This window comes from Callionymus lyra, chromosome 13, assembly GCF_982586985.1.
Source record: "Callionymus lyra chromosome 13, fCalLyr1.hap1.1, whole genome shotgun sequence".
NCBI lineage: Eukaryota > Metazoa > Chordata > Actinopteri > Syngnathiformes > Callionymidae > Callionymus > Callionymus lyra.
In genome coordinates this window covers 1,686,840-1,706,608 of record NC_141830.1, presented here as the reverse complement: position 1 = coordinate 1,706,608, position 19,769 = coordinate 1,686,840, and the positions used below count along the sequence as shown (strand labels likewise).

General features: G+C 49.1%; 3 protein-coding genes across 5 annotated transcripts in view; 2 read left to right on the top strand and 1 right to left on the bottom strand.

The window, feature by feature from the left end:
- akap12b (A-kinase anchoring protein 12b) overlaps positions 1-7,942 on the top strand; it is a 55,561-nt gene extending 47,619 nt beyond the window's left edge. For both annotated transcript variants that reach the window (XM_087805603.1, XM_087805604.1), the window contains 2 exons: positions 2,369-6,532; positions 7,039-7,942. In XM_087805603.1, coding sequence (XP_087661729.1) covers positions 2,369-6,528 — 4,160 coding nt within the window. In that variant the 3' untranslated portion in view covers positions 6,529-6,532; positions 7,039-7,942. The remainder of the gene's footprint in view (positions 1-2,368; positions 6,533-7,038) is intronic.
- A 3,866-nt stretch (positions 7,943-11,808) lies between these two features.
- Positions 11,809-19,769, top strand: part of dcph1 (damage control phosphatase 1) — a 32,176-nt gene continuing 24,215 nt past the window's right edge. Inside the window, exon 1 of the mRNA XM_087805928.1 lies at positions 11,809-12,122. The gene's annotated coding sequence lies outside the window, so the exon portion shown is untranslated. The remainder of the gene's footprint in view (positions 12,123-19,769) is intronic.
- Positions 12,555-19,763, bottom strand: zbtb2b (zinc finger and BTB domain containing 2b). 2 transcript variants are annotated; one of them, XM_087805926.1, is made up of 3 exons: positions 19,677-19,763; positions 15,539-15,719; positions 12,555-14,774 (listed from the first exon to the last, which is right to left on the bottom strand). In XM_087805926.1, the coding sequence occupies exons 2-3, from the start codon at positions 15,709-15,711 to the stop codon at positions 13,445-13,447; spliced, it is 1,503 nt and encodes a 500-aa protein (XP_087662052.1). In that variant the 5' UTR covers positions 15,712-15,719; positions 19,677-19,763; the 3' UTR covers positions 12,555-13,444. The 2 variants fall into 2 exon arrangements, with proteins under 2 accessions (XP_087662052.1, XP_087662051.1); XM_087805925.1 differs by lacking the exon at positions 19,677-19,763 and adding an exon at positions 19,112-19,536.

Here is a 19,769-nt window from a genome sequence, read left to right as displayed (position 1 = left end):
TGAAGCTTCGCCGAGGACGTCTCGGTGAAGCTTCGCCACGGACGTCTCGGTGAAGCTTCGCCACGGACGTCTCGTGGAAGCTTCGCCGAGGACGTCTCGGTGAAGCTTCGCCACGGACGTCTCGGTGAAGCTTCGCCACGGACGTCTTGTGGAAGCTTCGCCGAGGACGTCGCCGAGGACGTCTCGGTGAAGCTTCGCCGAGGACGTCTCGTGGAAGCTTCGGCGAGGACGTCTCGTGGAAGCTTCGCCGCGGACGTCTCGGTGAAGCTTCGCCGAGGACGTCTCGTGGAAGCTTCGCCGTGGACGTCTCGTGGAAGCTTCGCCGAGGACGTCTCGTGGAAGCTTCGGCGAGGACGTCTTGGTGAAGCTTCGCAGCGGACGTCTCGGTGAAGCTTCGCCGAGGACGTCTCGTGGAAGCTTCGGCGAGGACGTCTTGGTGAAGCTTCGCCGCGGACGTCTTGGTGAAGCTTCGCCGCGGACGTCTCGTGGAAGCTTCGCCACGGACGTCTCGGTGAAGCTTCGCCGAGGACGTCTCGTGGAAGCTTCGCCACGGACGTCTCGGTGAAGCCTCGCCGAGGACGTCTCGTGGAAGCTTCGCCACGGACGTCTCGTGGAAGCTTCGCCACGGACGTCTCGGTGAAGCCTCGCCGAGGACGTCTCGTGGAAGCTTCGCCACGGACGTCTCGTGGAAGCTTCGGCCCGGACGTCTCGTAGAAGCTTCGCCCCGGACGTCTCGTGGAAGCTTCGCCCCGGACGTCTCGTAGAAGCTTCGCCGGGGACGTCTCGTAGAAGCTTCGCCGAGATCGTCTCGTGGAAGCTTCGCCGAGGACGTCTCGTAGAAGCTTCGCCGAGATCGTCTCGTGGAAGCTTCGCCGAGGACGTCTCGTAGAAGCTTCGCCACGGACGTGTCGTAGAAGCTTCGCCGAGGACGTCTCGTAGAAGCTTCGCCGAGATCGTCTCGTGGAAGCTTCGCCGACGACGTCTCGTAGAAGCTTCGCCCCGGACGTCTCGTAGAAGCTTCGCCACGGACGTCTCGTGGAAGCTTCGCCACTGACGTCTCGTAGAAGCTTCGCCGAGACGTCCTCGGTGAAGCTTCGCCGTGGACGTCTCGTAGAAGCTTCGCCACTGACGTCTCGTAGAAGCTTCGCCGAGACGTCCTCGGTGAAGCTTCGCCGTGGATGTCTCGTAGAAGCTTCGCCGTTGACGTCTCGTAGAAGCTTCGCCGAGGACGTCTCGTGGAAGCTTCGCCGAGGACGTCTCGTGGAAGCTTCGCCGAGGACGTCTCAGTGAAGCTTCGCCGTGGACGTCTCGGTGAAGCTTCGCCACGGCCGTCTCGTGGAAGCTTCGCCGAGGACGTCTCGTGGAAGCTTCGCCGCGGACGTCTCGTGGAAGCTTCGCCGAGGACGTCTTGGTGAAGCTTCGCCGAGGACGTCTCGTGGAAGCTTCGCCCCGGACGTCTCGTAGAAGCTTCGCCACGGCGTCTCGGTGAAGCTTCGCCGAGGACGTCTCGTAGAAGCTTCGCCGCGGACGTCTCGGTGAAGCTTCGCCGAGGACGTCTCGTAGAAGCTTCACCACGGACGTCTCGGTGAAGCTTCGCCACGGACGTCTCGGTGAAGCTTCGCCGAGGACGTCTCGTAGAAGCTTCGCCGCAGAGCATCAAAATGAAACGTCGCAAACACAAAGTATCTCACATTCCTTCTGAGATCAACCCTCTGTTGATGAATAATAACTGTTTGCTTCTCGTCGTCTTCATCATCATTTCTTAAACTGCAGCTCCAAGTAAATACGTTTGTGTTCTACACACTGTTGTGTGTTTGTGGTCACTAAGTTGTTTTCTTTTTCTCACTCATTATTGAGTTGATAGCTTGTACATGTGTTAGCAAAACAAGACTAACTATCGATCCAACTGTTTAATCTGTTTCTTAAACACACCTCAATATGTGTGGAAACACAAAGCGTCAGTTGGACTATTTAACCCGTGTGTTGCCTCAGGGTCAAGGTGTCCCGGAGGCCCCAAAAACAGCAAGGGGATAACACAAACACATTTGTTTTAGGGCCTCTAGGTCCTGAGATAAGACAAGGGTTCAACATCACAACAGTACAATAACATAGGGCCTGGGTAAATACAGATAGAGGACCTCATGTCGCTTCAGAGCTCTGAACAACAGGAAGCTTTCCAGAGTCTTCAAAGCAAACAGTAGAGGTTTTAAGCGCTTCTGAAAATGTACGTTTATCTCTATGTATATTAGTTTTCTGAGATTCAGAGATGGATTTACACTTAAATAAGGCAGTAACTGTGGAGCCCATGAAAGGGCATTTTAACTTTGATGCATCTGTTACTGAAAAGCTTTTTTTCTTGTTTTTCTAGTTGGCCAGCCAGATGCTGTGTCTGTGGCCCAGAAGGAGGAGGATCCTGAGACCTTGGACACCATGACAGATGAAGTGAGCCCTCAAGCTAACGGGGAAAAGGTGGAGAAAGAGTCTCCCGACGCAAACAGCATCTCTGTGGTTGAAGAGAAGGTAGCAGAAGAGAAAGCCACAGATGACGGCAGTGAAGTGGGCTTCAAAAAGATATTCCGCTTCGTGGGCTTTAAGTTCACCCTGAAGAAGGACAAAAGTGAGGAGAAAGACCCTGTCAAGCTGCTGACAGTCAAGGACAAAGAAGAGGCCAATGAAGCTGCTGAAGAAACTAAAGAGGAGGCTGCCACTGCTGAGGAGTCAGTGGAAGGAAAGGTAGCTGATGCAGAGGCATCGACGGTAGAAGCTGAAGTTACTGAAAATGCTGAAAACCCTGATACTGAAGCAACCGACAAGGCAACCAAGGAAGAAGGAGAAGAGAAAGAAGAAGGGGAAAGCAGCCCACCATCCCAAGAAACCACCATTTCACCCTTCAGGAAGCTCTTTAGTGGCGGGCTCTTCTCTAATCTACGCAAGAAAGCAAGCATTAGGAAGACAAAGGAAGAAGAGGAGAAAGAGGCAGTAGCTGAGGCGGAAGCTGAAAAGAAGGCAGAAGTAGAAGTTGACGAAAACAAGGAAACGGACGGGGAGCAGCAGGAAACCAAGGAGGAAGACGCAGAGACTAAGGCGGAAGAAAACGCAGAGTTACCAAAAGAGGCTGGTGAAGCAGAGGAGGCTGCTGCCACCGTTGAACCTGATGAGAAGAAGCAAGAGGTTAATCAAGAGGCTAGTCCAGAAGAAGTAGCACCTGCCGAGGCTGAGCTGACGTCATCACAGGAGAAGGTTAAGCTCCAGGGAAGTCCCCTGAAAAAACTCTTCACAGGTGCTGGCCTCAAAAAGCTCTCCACTAAGAAAAACAAAAGCAAAAAAGATGCTGAGACCAAAGAGTCTGGAGACCAGGCGGATCAGCTCCAATCCTCCACAGAGTCAGAAGACGGCGTCAAAGCTGACAGTGGAGCTTCGACTCCAGAGGAGTCCGGAGAGCATGCTGTTGACGTGGAGGTTCTCCAGGCTGAGTCCAGCCAGGAGGTGGAAGCTGAGGTTGTCACAGAGGGCGAGAAAAAGAAAGAGGGAATCATTGCCTGGTCATCATTCAAGAAACTTGTGACGCCCAAGAAGCGTGTGAAGAGGCCCTCTGAGAGTGAGGATGAGGCTTCAGCGGAGAAGGCAGCCAAGTCATCCACTTTGTCATCTTCTGAAAGTGCTCCATTGGCAGATAAGAGCGTTGAAGAGGAAGCCAAAGAAGAGAAGACCACGGAGGAGGAAAAGACAGAAAACACAGAAAAACTTTTAAGCAGCACAGAGGAGCCTAAAAAAAAAATGGACACCTCTGTCTCTTGGGAGGCCCTGATGTGCATGGGTGGACCCAAGAGGAGAACAAGGAAGACTTCTGATTCCGAAGACGAGGAGACCAAGATTGAAGAAGAAAATCAACAAGATGCTGCTGAGGTAGAGGGAGAGGCCAAAACCGAGGCTGCCATCACCACATCCCAAATCACAGAGAGCGAGGGGGAAGTTGCTTCCTCTTGTGAGCTGACCAGCTCTACTGAGAGGGAGTCTGCTTGGGACACACTGAAAAGGATGGTCAAGCCAAAGAATAAGGCCAAAGCCGAAGAAAAGGCTGATGAGAGCCCAGAACAAGTTCAGTCAGATGGGGATGCACCAAAAGATGAATCATCATTCTCCCTGAAGAAGTTATTCCCTGGACGCAGAAAGAAGAAGGCGGACAAACAGTCCACCGGGCAGAGCTCAGGTGAGGAGGATTCTGACACACCAGCTGTGGTCCCTCTCTCCGAGTACGAAGATAAAGACGAAGACGAAAAGGAGAAATCCACTGAGGTAGCCGAGACATCAGAGGATCAGGAGAAAGTGTCTGCAGAAGACAGATCTCCATCGTGGATCTCAGCTGCCGTCGATGTGGTCGATGACAATCAGGAGGAGCTCAGTGACATACCAGAGGAAGGGGAAAACGCCAACACCAAGTCTGCTGACACGGACACCCAAGACGACGATACCGAAGACATCGTTCCTCCACCAAGACCGTCCGGCCGTAGACTGTCCACAGCTGAGGTGAAGCCCCTTGCCCCAGCTCCACCAGCAGAAACCACAGCAGTCGCAAAACAGCCCTGTTCAGAAAGTGCCACTGAGGTCAACAGTGCAATTCCAGCTCAAATCTGTCAAATCCCAGCGAACATATCTGTGGCCCTTGAAGATACACCGATCGATGCTGCTGCTGAGAGCATTGAGGCCAACCTCCATTCTGATATTGTTGAAACCAAAACAAATACACTCCTGGAACATCACATGAAAGATGAGGCCACAGCTATCTGCACAGGCCTCACTACCCAGGAGATTGACAGCATCCCCTTAGAGGCCCCTGCAACACAAGTCCTAGCAGATGCAGTACAGCTTAGCAATGCTCTTACCACAGAGGTTACCATCGATGAAACGCCAAAGATGCCAGAGGAAGCAACCCCTACTGAAGATCCTCTGCTCATGGCTCAAGTGGCCCAGACAGAAACCACAGATCTCGGAGTCATTAAAACGTTATCAGCTGAAAATGTTGAGATGGAGTGTGCCACAGAGTGCTCAGAACCCAACATGGAAATTGCAGGAGTCTGCACCACTGTCCAGGAAACCACTGAGGTCGTACAGTTGACTTCCGTGTCTGAAAACTCCCCGTCATCGGCCGTAATTGTCGAACCAGTCATGTCAACGTTTGAAACAACAATCTGCACCCAGAACGTCGAGGTCTCAGAGTTGACTGTGGAAACAAAAGAGGAGGAGATACTAGTTGCCGGAAAAGAGAACACCCCCGTGGAGGAGTCAATTGAAGTGATGACAAAAGAGGTCACCTCTGCTATGTGCAGCACTGAGCAGAGCATCGTCACAGAGGAGACCGAGCCAGCTGTAACTCTAGTTGAAGCCAAAGAGGAGGTCTGTGTAATCACAGAATCTATTGTCATGGTTGCTCCATCCTGTACCGAAGTTGAGCAAGTTGCTAAGTTGGTAAATGAGTCGGTGACGATTGAACATTCCAACGTGGTTGAGAATGAAAAGACTGAGAATGCAGTCGAGGCCCAGGTTGCTCCGTCCAGTACAGAAGTCGAGCAAGTTGCTAAGTTGGTGAATGAGTCGGTGACGATTGAACAATCCAACGTGGCTGAGAATGCAGTCGAGGCGCAGGTTGCTCCAGCCAGTGCAGAAGGCGAGCAAGTTGCTAAGTTGGTGAATGAGTCGGTGACGATTGAACAATCCAACATGGCTGAGAACAACAAGACTGATAATGCAGTCGAGGCCCAGGGCATGGAGATCGCCCATGCAGTGATCCAGGAGGCCATTGATAAAGTAGCAGTTGAGGTGCCTCCCTCTCCAAAACCTTCCAGCACGCCAGCTACCATTCCAACCCCAGACAAGGCAGAAGTCACCACAGAGGAGGAGTTTGAAATCACAGAAGCTCCTGTCATCCAAGACACACCAGTCCCTCTCATCTGTGAGAAGCCAGCACCGAAGCCAATACACCTCGCCATGGAAGTGTGCGACACCATCCCCTTGGAAGTCACTAGCAGTCTTGACGGAACTCCACATGAGGATGAGACCCCCAGAAAAGATCTAAATAGTGCTATGGAGGTTCAAGTGAGTGCAAATACCATTGTGGTTGAAGAAGTAGTCGACATCAAGGAAGAGAAAGATTTGCTGGAAGATATCAAGGAGGAGGAGGAAAGCGTTGAAGAGGAGAAGAAAGACAAAGTGCTTGAGGTCCACATGCCAGTTCAGGTAGAGCTGCAGACCGCAGAGGTCATCGAAGAACAGACCGTGGAAGTGGAGGCAGTTGTGGAGTTCGACAGCAACGGTCCCGTTGATTCGAGCGCACCGGCTGAGGGATCCGCAAGTGAAGACCAGGTCTCCGAAAGTGTTTCAACGCAACCAGAGCATCCACAGGAGGCGGCGCCAGCTGAGAAGATGGCGTCAGTAAAGTGTGCCGAGGTGATGGCCCAGGTGATCGAGGTGATTGAGGAGGCCGTGAAGGAGATCGAACCAGCAACCACAGAGATCACAACAGCATCATGAGCAGGTGAGCCCCATTATAGACTCGTCAATATTTCAAACTTAGTTTCAAACTCTTGTCTTCAGTCCCGTGAACTCATGATGAAGTGAAAGGACTTTGAAGTCGTCTTTTACTGCCCTTTCATGTTTCCTCATCGCGTCCCTCGCTCTTTGGTATTTACATCAATGTCGGCACTTTTATTAGAGCCTATAGAAGAAGGTCTTGGCCACAGACCGGATGAAAAAGCTTTTGTTCCGACCACGAGTAGCCGGGGAACCTTTGATACCGAAGCAGGAATGTCGACCTGCTCTTTGTTGAGCCGCTCTTAAAGGAAACGCTGTGTGAGCGGCAGATGAACTTGCGCTGAAAGACTAATAAGGATTCCTGCGCTCAGTGTGGACTCGTGAGGGCATTATTTTCAACCTCCTTTCTACTCCTTAAGACTTTGGTACCAGATTGAGTTAAGGAGGACAAGAGGGCGTTGGTTTTCAGCAGACGACGTCGTTCTCATGTTTGTCTTGTGCTTCCTGCAGGCGAAGGAGTCGAGATCGAAGCCTGGAGCCTCACGGTCTGGCCCGGGAAGCGAGACGAGAACCAGACCACTGGACTCTCCACCGGAGTGACTTGACGAGACGCTCCGTCGTTCTCTCCTCCTCCTCCTCCTCCTCCTCGTCTCACCATCACACTCACAGACATGTTGTTTTTTCTCCCGTTCTGTCCATTCCCGTGGGACCAGATCGTGGGATTATTATCTTGTACATTGTATTTATATCATCAATATCCTTCCATCCTAAGGCTTCGTTTGTCAACAGTTGTTGTAAAGTATGTTGTCACACAAGGGTTTATTCTATCTTATCACGATATTCTGGGTCGAGCTATGGTACCAGTGGCAGATGCAACAGGCGCATGAATCTTGATGTCACCGGAGGATTCCTCTGACTGCACACTAGTGACGTGTAGTTGTTTCAGATCCAGCTGTGGATTCCTAGCAGCGTAGGTTCCAGACAGTAGGTCGTTTGGAGTCACCTGGTCTGTTGGACCGTTTTTAAACCAGTACATTCCCCGGTAGGACGTCCAATCGAGTTAAGGACGAGTCCGGGCTCACAGGACGGGACGTCAGTTGAGTCCAATTAAATCAATTCGTCCACTTTGATTCATTTAAACTGGAGTCATGTGTCTTAAATTGATATCATGGAGTTACAATGACAGGAATAGAGATAAGCAACACTTGTCCTTCAAACTGGTAAACTTGACCGTCCTGCCTTCGTCACAACTGTGAAGCTGATAACAATTGTACAGAGTGTCTTCTCAGATTAGGTCAAGAGTGTCTTCTCAGTGCATATGTCAGTCAAGAGTGTCTTCTCAGAGCATATGTCAGTCAAGAGTGTCTTCTCAGATCATGTGTCAGTCAAGAGTGTCTTCTCAGATTAGGTCAAGAGTGTCTTCTCAGATCATGTGTCAGTCAAGAGTGTCTTCTCAGATCATATGTCAGTCAAGAGTGTCTTCTCAGATCATATGTCAGTCAAGAGTGTCTTCTCAGAGCATATGTCAGTCAAGAGTGTCTTCTCAGAGCATATGTCCGTCAAGAGTGTCTTCTCAGATCATGTGTCAGTCAAGAGTGTCTTCTCAGATCATATGTCAGTCAAGAGTGTCTTCTCAGATCATGTGTCAGTCAAGAGTGTCTTCTCAGATCATGTGTCAGTCAAGAGTGTCTTCTCAGATCATGCGTCAGTCAAGAGTGTCTTCTCAGAGCATGTGTCAGTCAAGAGTGTCTTCTCAGAGCATATGTCAGTCAAGAGTGTCTTCTCAGATCATATGTCAGTCAAGAGTGTCTTCTCAGATCATGTGTCAGTCAAGAGTGTCTTCTCAGATCATATGTCAGTCAAGAGTGTCTTCTCAGATCATGTGTCAGTCAAGAGTGTCTTCTCAGAGCATGTGTCAGTCAAGAGTGTCTTCTCAGAGCATATGTCAGTCAAGAGTGTCTTCTCAGATCATGTGTCAGTCAAGAGTGTCTTCTCAGATCATGTGTCAGTCAAGAGTGTCTTCTCAGAGCATATGTCAGTCAAGAGTGTCTTCTCAGATCATATGTCAGTCAAGAGTGTCTTCTCAGAGCATATGTCAGTCAAGAGTGTCTTCTCAGACCATATGTCAGTCAAGAGTGTCTTCTCAGATCATATGTCAGTCAAGAGTGTCTTCTCAGATCATATGTCAGTCAAGAGTGTCTTCTCAGATCATATGTCAGTCAAGAGTGTCTTCTCAGACCATATGTCAGTCAAGAGTGTCTTCTCAGATCATGTGTCAGTCAAGAGTGTCTTCTCAGACCATGTGTCAGTCAAGAGTGTCTTCTCAGACCATATGTCAGTCAAGAGTGTCTTCTCAGATCATATGTCAGTCAAGAGTGTCTTCTCAGATTAGGTCAAGAGTGTCTTCTCAGACCATATGTCAGTCAAGAGTGTCTTCTCAGAGCATATGTCAGTCAAGAGTGTCTTCTCAGATCATATGTCAGTCAAGAGTGTCTTCTCAGATCATATGTCAGTCAAGAGTGTCTTCTCAGACCATATGTCAGTCAAGAGTGTCTTCTCAGATCATATGTCAGTCAAGAGTGTCTTCTCAGAGCATATGTCAGTCAAGAGTGTCTTCTCAGAGCATATGTCAGTCAAGAGTGTCTTCTCAGAGCATATGTCAGTCAAGAGTGTCTTCTCAGACCATATGTCAGTCAAGAGTGTCTTCTCAGAGCATGTGTCAGTCAAGAGTGTCTTCTCAGAGCATATGTCAGTCAAGAGTGTCTTCTCAGAGCATATGTCAGTCAAGAGTGTCTTCTCAGAGCATATGTCAGTCAAGAGTGTCTTCTCAGATCATGTGTCAGTCAAGAGTGTCTTCTCAGATCATGTGTCAGTCAAGAGTGTCTTCTCAGATCATGTATCAGTCAAGAGTGTCTTCTCAGATCATATGTCAGTCAAGAGTGTCTTCTCAGATCATATGTCAGTCAAGAGTGTCTTCTCAGAGCATATGTCAGTCAAGAGTGTCTTCTCAGAGCATATGTCAGTCAAGAGTGTCTTCTCAGATCATGTGTCAGTCAAGAGTGTCTTCTCAGATCATGTGTCAGTCAAGAGTGTCTTCTCAGATCATGTATCAGTCAAGAGTGTCTTCTCAGATCATATGTCAGTCAAGAGTGTCTTCTCAGACCATATGTCAGTCAAGAGTGTCTTCTCAGATCATGTGTCAGTCAAGAGTGTCTTCTCAGATCATATGTCAGTCAAGAGTGTCTTCTCAGAGCATGTGTCAGTCAAGAGTGTCTTCTCAGATCATATGTCAGTCAAGAGTGTCTTCTCAGAGCATGTGTCAGTCAAGAGTGTCTTCTCAGATCATGTGTCAGTCAAGAGTGTCTTCTCAGATCATATGTCAGTCAAGAGTGTCTTCTCAGATCATGTGTCAGTCAAGAGTGTCTTCTCAGATCATGTGTCAGTCAAGAGTGTCTTCTCAGATCATGTGTCAGTCAAGAGTGTCTTCTCAGATCATATGTCAGTCAAGAGTGTCTTCTCAGATCATATGTCAGTCAAGAGTGTCTTCTCAGATCATGTGTCAGTCAAGAGTGTCTTCTCAGATCATATGTCAGTCAAGAGTGTCTTCTCAGATCATATGTCAGTCAAGAGTGTCTTCTCAGATCATATGTCAGTCAAGAGTGTCTTCTCAGATCATATGTCAGTCAAGAGTGTCTTCTCAGAGCATGTGTCAGTCAAGAGTGTCTTCTCAGAGCATATGTCAGTCAAGAGTGTCTTCTCAGAGCATGTGTCAGTCAAGAGTGTCTTCTCAGATCATGTGTCAGTCAAGAGTGTCTTCTCAGAGCATATGTCAGTCAAGAGTGTCTTCTCAGATCATATGTCAGTCAAGAGTGTCTTCTCAGATCATGTGTCAGTCAAGAGTGTCTTCTCAGATCATATGTCAGTCAAGAGTGTCTTCTCAGACCATATGTCAGTCAAGAGTGTCTTCTCAGATCATATGTCAGTCAAGAGTGTCTTCTCAGAGCATGTGTCAGTCAAGAGTGTCTTCTCAGATCATATGTCAGTCAAGAGTGTCTTCTCAGACCATATGTCAGTCAAGAGTGTCTTCTCAGATCATGTGTCAGTCAAGAGTGTCTTCTCAGTGCATATGTCAGTCAAGAGTGTCTTCTCAGATCATGTGTCAGTCAAGAGTGTCTTCTCAGACCATATGTCAGTCAAGAGTGTCTTCTCAGACCATATGTCAGTCAAGAGTGTCTTCTCAGATCATGTGTCAGTCAAGAGTGTCTTCTCAGACCATGTGTCAGTCAAGAGTGTCTTCATATGTCAGTCAAGAGTGTCTTCTCAGACCATATGTCAGTCAAGAGTGTCTTCTCAGATCATATGTCAGTCAAGAGTGTCTTCTCAGACCATATGTCAGTCAAGAGTGTCTTCTCAGATCATGTGTCAGTCAAGAGTGTCTTCTCAGATCATATGTCAGTCAAGAGTGTCTTCACATGTCAGTCAAGAGTGTCTTCTCAGACCATTTGTCAGTCAAGAGTGTCTTCTCAGACCATGTGTCAGTCAAGAGTGTCTTCTCAGAGCATATGTCAGTCAAGAGTGTCTTCTCAGAGCATGTGTCAGTCAAGAGTGTCTTCTCAGAGCATATGTCAGTCAAGAGTGTCTTCTCAGACCATATGTCATAATCGCAGCTTCTCGTCCTAACACGTGTGTAGCATGATCTTTTCTACCGTCCAAGCTGTCGAGAGGACGGATCCACCGTCTATGTTTCACTCAATAAAGTTAGAATTTCAAAGAAAACAAAGTGTGTTTTTTATCCATTAGTCGTGTGTGTTTATGTGAAATATATTTAAAGATAAAGATAGAATTTAAACATGAATTCATTTAAATAATAAAGAGACTGAATAAAAATCTTTCTAATCGATCATAATAGAAAGAAAATAATGGTCTTTACACATGTTATAGTCATAGACAAATGAAAGACTATTATTTTAAATAGTTGGAAGAACTTTTCAGGGTTAAGAAGAAATGACGTCATGAGATATTAGTTTCCAAACATACGTCAGAGTGAATGAAAAACACTTGAACCTGGAGATCACAGGATAGTTTGAAGTCAAAAGACACAGCTGTCAGATATATTGTTGCATTATCAATTATTCCCATTTCGAGAAGTCCAATAATAAACTATCATTTTTAAGAATATTTAATCAAACACGTACAAATATTTGAACATAACGTGACTGCCCTCTGCTGGACTTAAGGGGAAATAACCGGAAGTGGACGAAATGGGATGAAATAATATCGATTTTTTTTATCTGATTTTTTATTTATTTTGTTAATGTTATTTAAGATTCGATATTATCAAGAGCGTATTTCCGCCATGACGCCGAGTGTTGGTTTGACTTTACTTACGCAGATGTTGCCTCCGTCGGTGGCTAATGCTAACTAGCAATACAATGACAAAGCATCTCGTTCCTGCCTGGAGTGGAATCTTAAATAAAGTATAAATAGATTAATGTACATTTTAACAAACCAACTAAACCGACAACAAATAGTTTGACTAAACACGTAACTTCCGTTAGCGGTGCAGTGGTCAGTACCTGTGGAATCTGGAAAAGGTAAGAGACAAACATTCTTCAAGTTATGTTTACATTAAATGGTGGGATTTAAAAATAGACTAGTTCTACTGTTTGATAAACTTTATTAATGTTGCTATAATCTAGACGTTTTTCATTTAAAACATTTTCATTTGTTCAGTTGATTCTCTGAGACTCCTGTGTTGTTATCAGTGTTATCTTGATCTTTAACGTATGTACTTTATTGAGTATTGTTTAAGTTCTTTGTGACCCTGGTACAAGTATTACTTACTCATAATCTGTAGTCTATACACAACTCTTGAAAATAGTGTGACATGTTTGATGGTAATACACAACTAGAGTGCAGTAACACAACATTGTGTTTAACATCATACACTTACAGTCACATCAAGAACATTTATTGTATTTATTTTTAAAAAAAAGTGGGAAAAGAAGAAGAAAAGACCGTTTTATCAAAATGCAATTTATTGTTTATTCTTCACGTTAAAAAAATCTGGAGAAAATTCCTCACATTCCTGAGAACACATTGATCACAGTAGACGCGTGACGTGGATCGAGTTTCTTCGACTTGGGTTTGGATTCAAGACTTTCGGGAGACGTTTGTCTTCCTGAGATATTTGAACATTACAAAACGTTGGAAGACGGAACGCGTTATAGTCTCGAGTAAAAGAGTCAGTAGTTCAGCATTTCGTAAAAGAAAAAAAAAAAGACCTCAATTCTGGATCCAGAACTGTTTGAAAGAACGTTAGCTGGAGTTAAACCTGATGTTCTAACTATGTAGTCAAAAGTCTAAACAAGTTTCATTCTAAAAACCCACCTAAGCAACACACTTTTAAAATATCTTCTATAGAAAGTTCTGGTTTTTCTGGAGGAAGAAGCTAAACCACGGAGGATTTAAATAGGACTCTAGAAATACAAGTTCGTTTTCAGGAAGAGCTTTTGGATGGAAACACTTTCAGTCGAAGCAGAAACAGAGCAATGAAGGAAACAACGGTAAAGTGGCGGCGATCCGTCGCAGGAAGGTCGCCTGGAACGGCGCAAATAAATACTTTGACCTTTGACCTCCTGTCTCAAGGTTTCTCTTCCCGTTTGAGACGAGACTTCCTCGTGGAACTGAACCTCGTTTGAGGACCGATCGCCCGCCAAAACATTATGACCGCCTGCAGTGGTAGGAGCCGGAAAAAATTGACGCAGTTCTACACCTTTTATTGACCTCTTTGAAGACCGGCCTCCTTGTTTGAACCGTCCTCTCCTTCCTCTACAACTAGGACCAGCGTGAAGAGCTTTTATGACGCGATGTTGCTTCTAAAGTCGTCCACTCGTGTCCTGAACCGACACCAGAGTCACTCCACCATCAGCTCCTCACTCTTGATGGACTCCAGCGGCGTGCCGGAGTTGGACAGGTCGGAGCCTTCGTCTTTGATGGACACGTCCTCGTGCTGCGAGCCGCTGCCGCCCTGCAGTCCGGAGAAGCCTCCTTGGGTGAAGCAGAGGTGCTTGATGACCTCGTTGGGGCTGGAGAAGGTCGTGGCGCAGACGTTGCATTTGTAGGGTTTGGACGACGCCACGAACATGGCCTCCATCTGGCTGCTGTCGTCGTCGCCGGCCGCGCACAGCTCCATGCTCTGCCGGTCCACCATGGTGTAGGCGTCGGCGCCCTGGTTCAGGCAGACGTGGCGCGCCGCCTGGTTGGCGCGGCAGAAGCTCTTGCCGCAGGCGCTGCACTTGAAGGGCTTCCCCGTGTGGATGTAGGTGTGCTCGCGCCAGTGGCTCCTCTGGATGAACTTGCGGCCGCAGATGTCGCACTCGTACTTCCGCCGCTTGGCCTCGCGGTCCAGGTCGGCGCTCTCCAGGTTGTCGATGTCGGCGATGTCCGACGGCGGCGGCGTGTCGGCCTGCGAGTTCAAGCCCCAGCCGGACGCCGGCGCCTCGGCGCGGGGCGAGTTGGTGCCCGAGGCGGGAGCTCTCTCGCCGTCGCTGATGATCTCCAGGGCGGGAGCGGAAGCCTTGGCCGCCCTCAGGATGGCCTCCACCTCGGAGAGGTCGCGGGGCACGACCGGCGAGACGGCGGCGGCGGCGTCCAGCGACGCCTGCTTGGTGTGCTGGAGCAGGTGCTCCCTCAGGAGGCTCCTCTGCGTGAAGCGGCTCCGGCACAGGTGGCACGAGTAGTGCTTCCTGAAGGAGGAGCTTCTCTTCATGATGCTCGGCTTCACGTGGAGGATGGCGTTGACGGGCGCGGCCTCGGCGGGCTCCGCCGCCCCGTCTTCGGTCGTGGGCGCGCTGCCGGAGGCTTCGCCGTTCAGAGGTGAAAAAGCCGCTTTGGACTGGACGCAGTCGTTGGACGGCGTGGACGGGCGCTGGGCGTCCAGGGCCAGCGGCTCCAGGTCGGCGGGCGAGGACAGCTGCGAGGCCAGGCGCGCCGACATCGCCACCTGCTGGTCCGAGATCTGGATGCCGTAGAGCGAGGTGGACAGGTTGACGCTCTGGTCCGGGTGCGCGTACAGGGTCTGGCTGGCCTCCTGCAGCAGCGGGTAGGCGTGCAGGAACCGGACCCCCTGCTCCAGACGGGCCGGGTCGATCAGCTGGGGCGCCAGCTTGCCCGTGTACATGAGGTTCAGGAGGTAGCTGAAGATGTCCGGCTGGATGTCCGAGGCCTTCAGGCGAACACAGTCACTGAAGGAACAGACTCGCAATCAGAATCCACTTCAACTCATTCTTTACGTATTAAACACTTAAAAACATCAACAAAACACTTACATATTAGGGAAAATATATAAACATCGGTTAAGAAGCAAGAAAAAAAACGAAAATCTTGAATATAAAAACTATTTCCTGTTGTTGTTCGTAGAATAATATACACAAGTATAAGAAATAATCTAGAAATAAACTGTATAAAAGAAAAGTATAACCCGTTTAAGGATTCAACCCGAAAGTCCGATTTATTTCTACTTCCGGTCTTTTAATTTGAAAATCTCCGTTCCGGAAGTGCTCGCGTTAGTTCATCAACAACACATTAAAAGTATTTCTTTAACCGCAGCTGTGACTGATATTGATGAGCATCTGGTTGATTGTTGACAATCTATCAATAGATTTCCCTTTATAGCCCATATGACTCCGAGAGGAAACTGTAAAAATGGATCCGTTCTATTGTTTTGGAGTGACGTCACGAGGCGCGGGCTTCACGTGGGCATTGTGTTTTTTCCTCGAATCACCACAAGGGGGCACCATTTTATTTTTTATTGTACTATAATCCGCTATTTTTTACATCTTTTTAACGTATTTTCATATCTTGTCCTCACAGTTAATAATGTGAAAACAATAGATCAAAAAAATGTTGATCCCAGAACACGATGATTGACATTTAGAAGCTTCAACAACAACAACAACAACAAGTGTTCGAATTAAATCATGAAAATAAAAGGGTTGAACGAACAGACCTGTCCTGGTGGATGAAGAGCATCCTGAAGTAGTTGGAGAAGGCGGCCAGGACGGCTTTGTGGGCCTTGAAGAAGACGTCGCCGATGGCCACCGTGCAGTCGCACAGGAAGCCGAACTCCCTCTGAGAGTTGAGCTGCTGCAGCAGGATAAGACCGTGGTTGGCCAACTCCATCCTTCCACCTGCGGAGCAAAACACAGCTCAGCTTCCTGTTTGGACCGAGACCGGAGCTCAGACCGCCGAGAGTCCAGGCTGTCGGCTTAACAGACGTCAAACCCTAATGTTCCACCTTCTGACAAGATCCTGTCACTATTTCCTGTCACAAATACCCTTGAAAAGAAGGAAACAATAGGTAATGGTTTACCGTGTTTACCGCCGTCGGTACCTTAAAGTACTTCACGGGTCGGAGGCGGATCCACGTTGAAGCCGGTTCTCTTGTAACAGGATTCGGACCCAGAGGTTCCCGGGACTCTCTGGGGAGATATTAGTTCCGTCACCGCAACATCCTGCTGACCAGAGTCTGTTCTGAAAGGTCAGCGAAGGACTCGGTGCTGCGGGACATGAACCGGGCTCTGGGTGTCGACGCGCATTCCTGAGGCAGAACTGGTTCTAACCCCCCCCCCCCCCCCATCCTCCAGTGAGGGCCCCGGGGCCGCCACGAGCTGCAACACTTTCTCCTGGGACTGTGGTGGAGCCCCCGAGCTTCTCGCTCCGTTTCGCCTCAGAACCACCAGGAATCTGAGCAGCGTCTCGCGCCGCCTGCCGGCAGGAACACATGCGTTTCATCAGGCAGGGGGTCGGAGGTCAGGGACGGAGGCTCCACAGGAAACGACATCCGCAGAACAACAACCGCCGCCTCTTTGTTCCAGCGGCGGTTCTGGTGCTTGAGCTTCACAACTGAACTCATCCGTCGCAGCACAAGAAACGCCTTTTGAAACAAGAAGTCATGTGACCAGAAGGTCACGCCTTCATCTGACCCGACCCCAATACTCGATTCAACTCTCGATGGTACCGAAAAAACAGTCGTACACGAGCCGACGCAGCAAATACAGTCTCATCCTGCCCTGAAAATACTTTAACTTCTCACCTGTACTTCAGGGGTCACGACCTTTTTTTTAGTACCACGGTCCGGTTACCATAGTGACGAGCAGTTCATTTTAGCGAGTCATTTAGTTCATTGTCATGACTGTAGTTCTTCAGTGTGGCCACTAGGTGACGTTTCAACCTCAAGACCGGGAGACTCAAGACCGGGAGACTCAAGACCGGGAGACTCAAGACCGGGAGACTCAAGACTAGGAGACTCGGACAGGGAGACTCGGACAGGGAGACTCAAGACCGGGAGACTCAAGACCAGGAGACTCGGACAGGGAGACTCAAGACCGGGAAACTCGGACCGGGAGACTCGGACAGGGAGACTCGGACAGGGAGACTCAAGACCGGGAGACTCAAGACCGGGAGACTCAAGACCAGGAGACTCGGACAGGGAGACTCAAGACCAGGAGACTCGGACAGGGAGACTCAAGACCAGGAGACTCGGACAGGGAGACTCAAGACCAGGAGACTCGGACAGGGAGACTCGGACAGGGAGACTCGGACAGGGAGACTCGGACAGGGAGACTCGGACAGGGAGACTCAAGACCAGGAGACTCAAGACCAGGAGACTCAAGACCAGGAGACTCGGACCAGGAGACTCAAGACCAGGAGACTCGGACAGGGAGACTCAAGACCGGGAGACTCAAGACCGGGAGACTCAAGACCGGGAGACTCATGACCGGGAGACTCAAGACCGGGAGACTCAAGACCGGGAGACTCGGACAGGGAGACTCGGACAGGGAGACTCAAGACCGGGAGACTCAAGACCGGGACACTCAAGACCAGGAGACTCGGACCAGGAGACTCAAGACCGGGAGACTCAAGACCGGGAGACTCAAGACCGGGAGACTCAAGACCGGGAGACTCAAGACCGGGAGACTCGGACCGGGAGACTCAGGACCGGGAGACTCAGGACCGGGAGACTCAGGACCGGGAGACTCAGGACCGGGAGACTCAAGACCGGGAGACTCAAGACAGGGAGACTCAAGACAGGGAGACTCAAGACCAGGAGACTCAAGACAGGGAGACTCGGACCGGGAGACTCGGACCGGGAGACTCGGACCGGGAGACTCAACACCGGGAGACTCAACACCGGGAGACTCAAGACCAGGAGACTCAAGACCGGGAGACTCGGACCAGGAGACTCAAGACCAGGAGACTCAAGACCAGGAGACTCAAGACCGGGAGACTCGGACCAGGAGACTCAAGACCAGGAGACTCAAGACCAGGAGACTCAAGACCAGGAGACTCAAGACCAGGAGACTCAAGACCAGGAGACTCAAGACCAGGAGACTCAAGACCAGGAGACTCAAGAGGAAAGATGGTGGTTTTAAACTGGTAAACGACGGTTATACACGCGTTCATACTTAAAGAATAGTTCATTAAAAACAACACAAATATGGGTCTTTTTGTTCTGGTCTTGTGCGACCCAGTAACAAATGTCTCGGGGACCGGTCCCTGGGTTATGAAAGCACAGCAGACGAGGTGGATCCGTGTGGATAACAACCCACAGATTAATAAACGCTGGTCTTCAGGTCACGGTTACCTTTTCTTTCAGGCGACACTTCATTGTTTCTCGTCACGACGGAGGCACTGACCTCAGACAATAGGCTCAGTTCGCCGCGGGGTGAATAACTGGGTCACCCCAAAACCGGAGGGCGTGTTGTGCCCCAGCCACGGACGTCAAGACCACCACGTACACAATACTGCACTAGTATTGTACTCGTGATGAGGATCATAAATACTGGGTTTTTAGCCCTAAACTAACAATTTCAATCAAATCAAATGTTCATAGATAAATATCTGGTTGTATAAACTTTCATTTTAGCAGCCAGAAGTATTTTTATTTTAAAAATACACATAAACAACTATATTATTAGTTAGTTTCACTGCATGAATGTGTTCACCTCACACAAATACTTAAGATTATATGAATCCATAGTATTTGTCTCGACTTATTCAAGTTACTATGACTGTAGCGTCTATATTTCTTCATTCTATGCATACAAATACATAAAGTACTGGCTTTTTAAACTGTGATTAACAGTAGAAACTGGATGAGTTTTGAGTCTCAAACAGACCCATTTGTGGCCGTTTTTTCTGTAGCCATCTGCGCTGACGTCCCACTGACGGGCAGATGGTCGCTCAGCCGGAGTCGTTGGAGAAGCTTGTCTTCAGTGATGCTCATGATGGGAAGGGTCTATTATTAGTGTTACATCATTTCACACATAGTGTCCGCTGACCTACATTCCAAAAGTACATTAAATGCAACACAAGTGGCTTCTTTGGATACTTTGGAGACACAAAAATGCACGTGATGTTTTTAAAAAGACGTGGATGTTATTCCACAGTTCAACTGAGTAGTATTTATGTATTTGTTATGTACAACAACAACAGCATCATAACGTTATTTCTCATTGAAAATAACAACATTTTGTTCCAACTATTTGGACGCCATGAAAAAAAAAAAAGGAGAACTTACATAATTGTTGACAGTTATTCCGTGTTCAGCAGATTCCACGCGAGACAAGTTCACATCCTCACGCTCGTGTGGACTCTACACTTCGTGCTTCACGTTGACCCAACAAAAAAAAAAACGACAGAATTGTGCATCGGAACCAGAGGGTTCGGGTGACGCGGGTCCAGTGGATCCGAAGTTGTTTTCATGGATGAAGCACCGCCCCCCCCCCCGCGCTGCTGCAGACACGTGGAAACACACTTCCGCGGTGCGGATTTCTTCTTATTTCCACGAACCCCCCACTCGAACTCCACACGCGGGGATCGTGGGCTGTAATATCAACGCGCACACTCGCGCGGGGAACAAGTTCCACGGACACACACGGTTCCTTCGGCGCCGCGGTCAACAAATCGAGCGCTCCGGACGGACGGAGTCCTGCCACCGCCTCGCGACTCCCGCGCGCACGCAGACGGACAGGCGCGCACGCACACACACACACACACGGGGACGCGCGGGGGGGGGATGGTGTCGGTCGGTCACCCGTTTTAACTCTCAACTTCCCCCCGTGATCGGTACAAACGAACCGTACCTGTCGGTGCTGCGGATCCCGGGACTGGAGCCTCTGTGGCGGCGGCAGCGACGACTGCTGCTCGGCGGCGGCGGCGGCGGAGGGTCGTCGGTG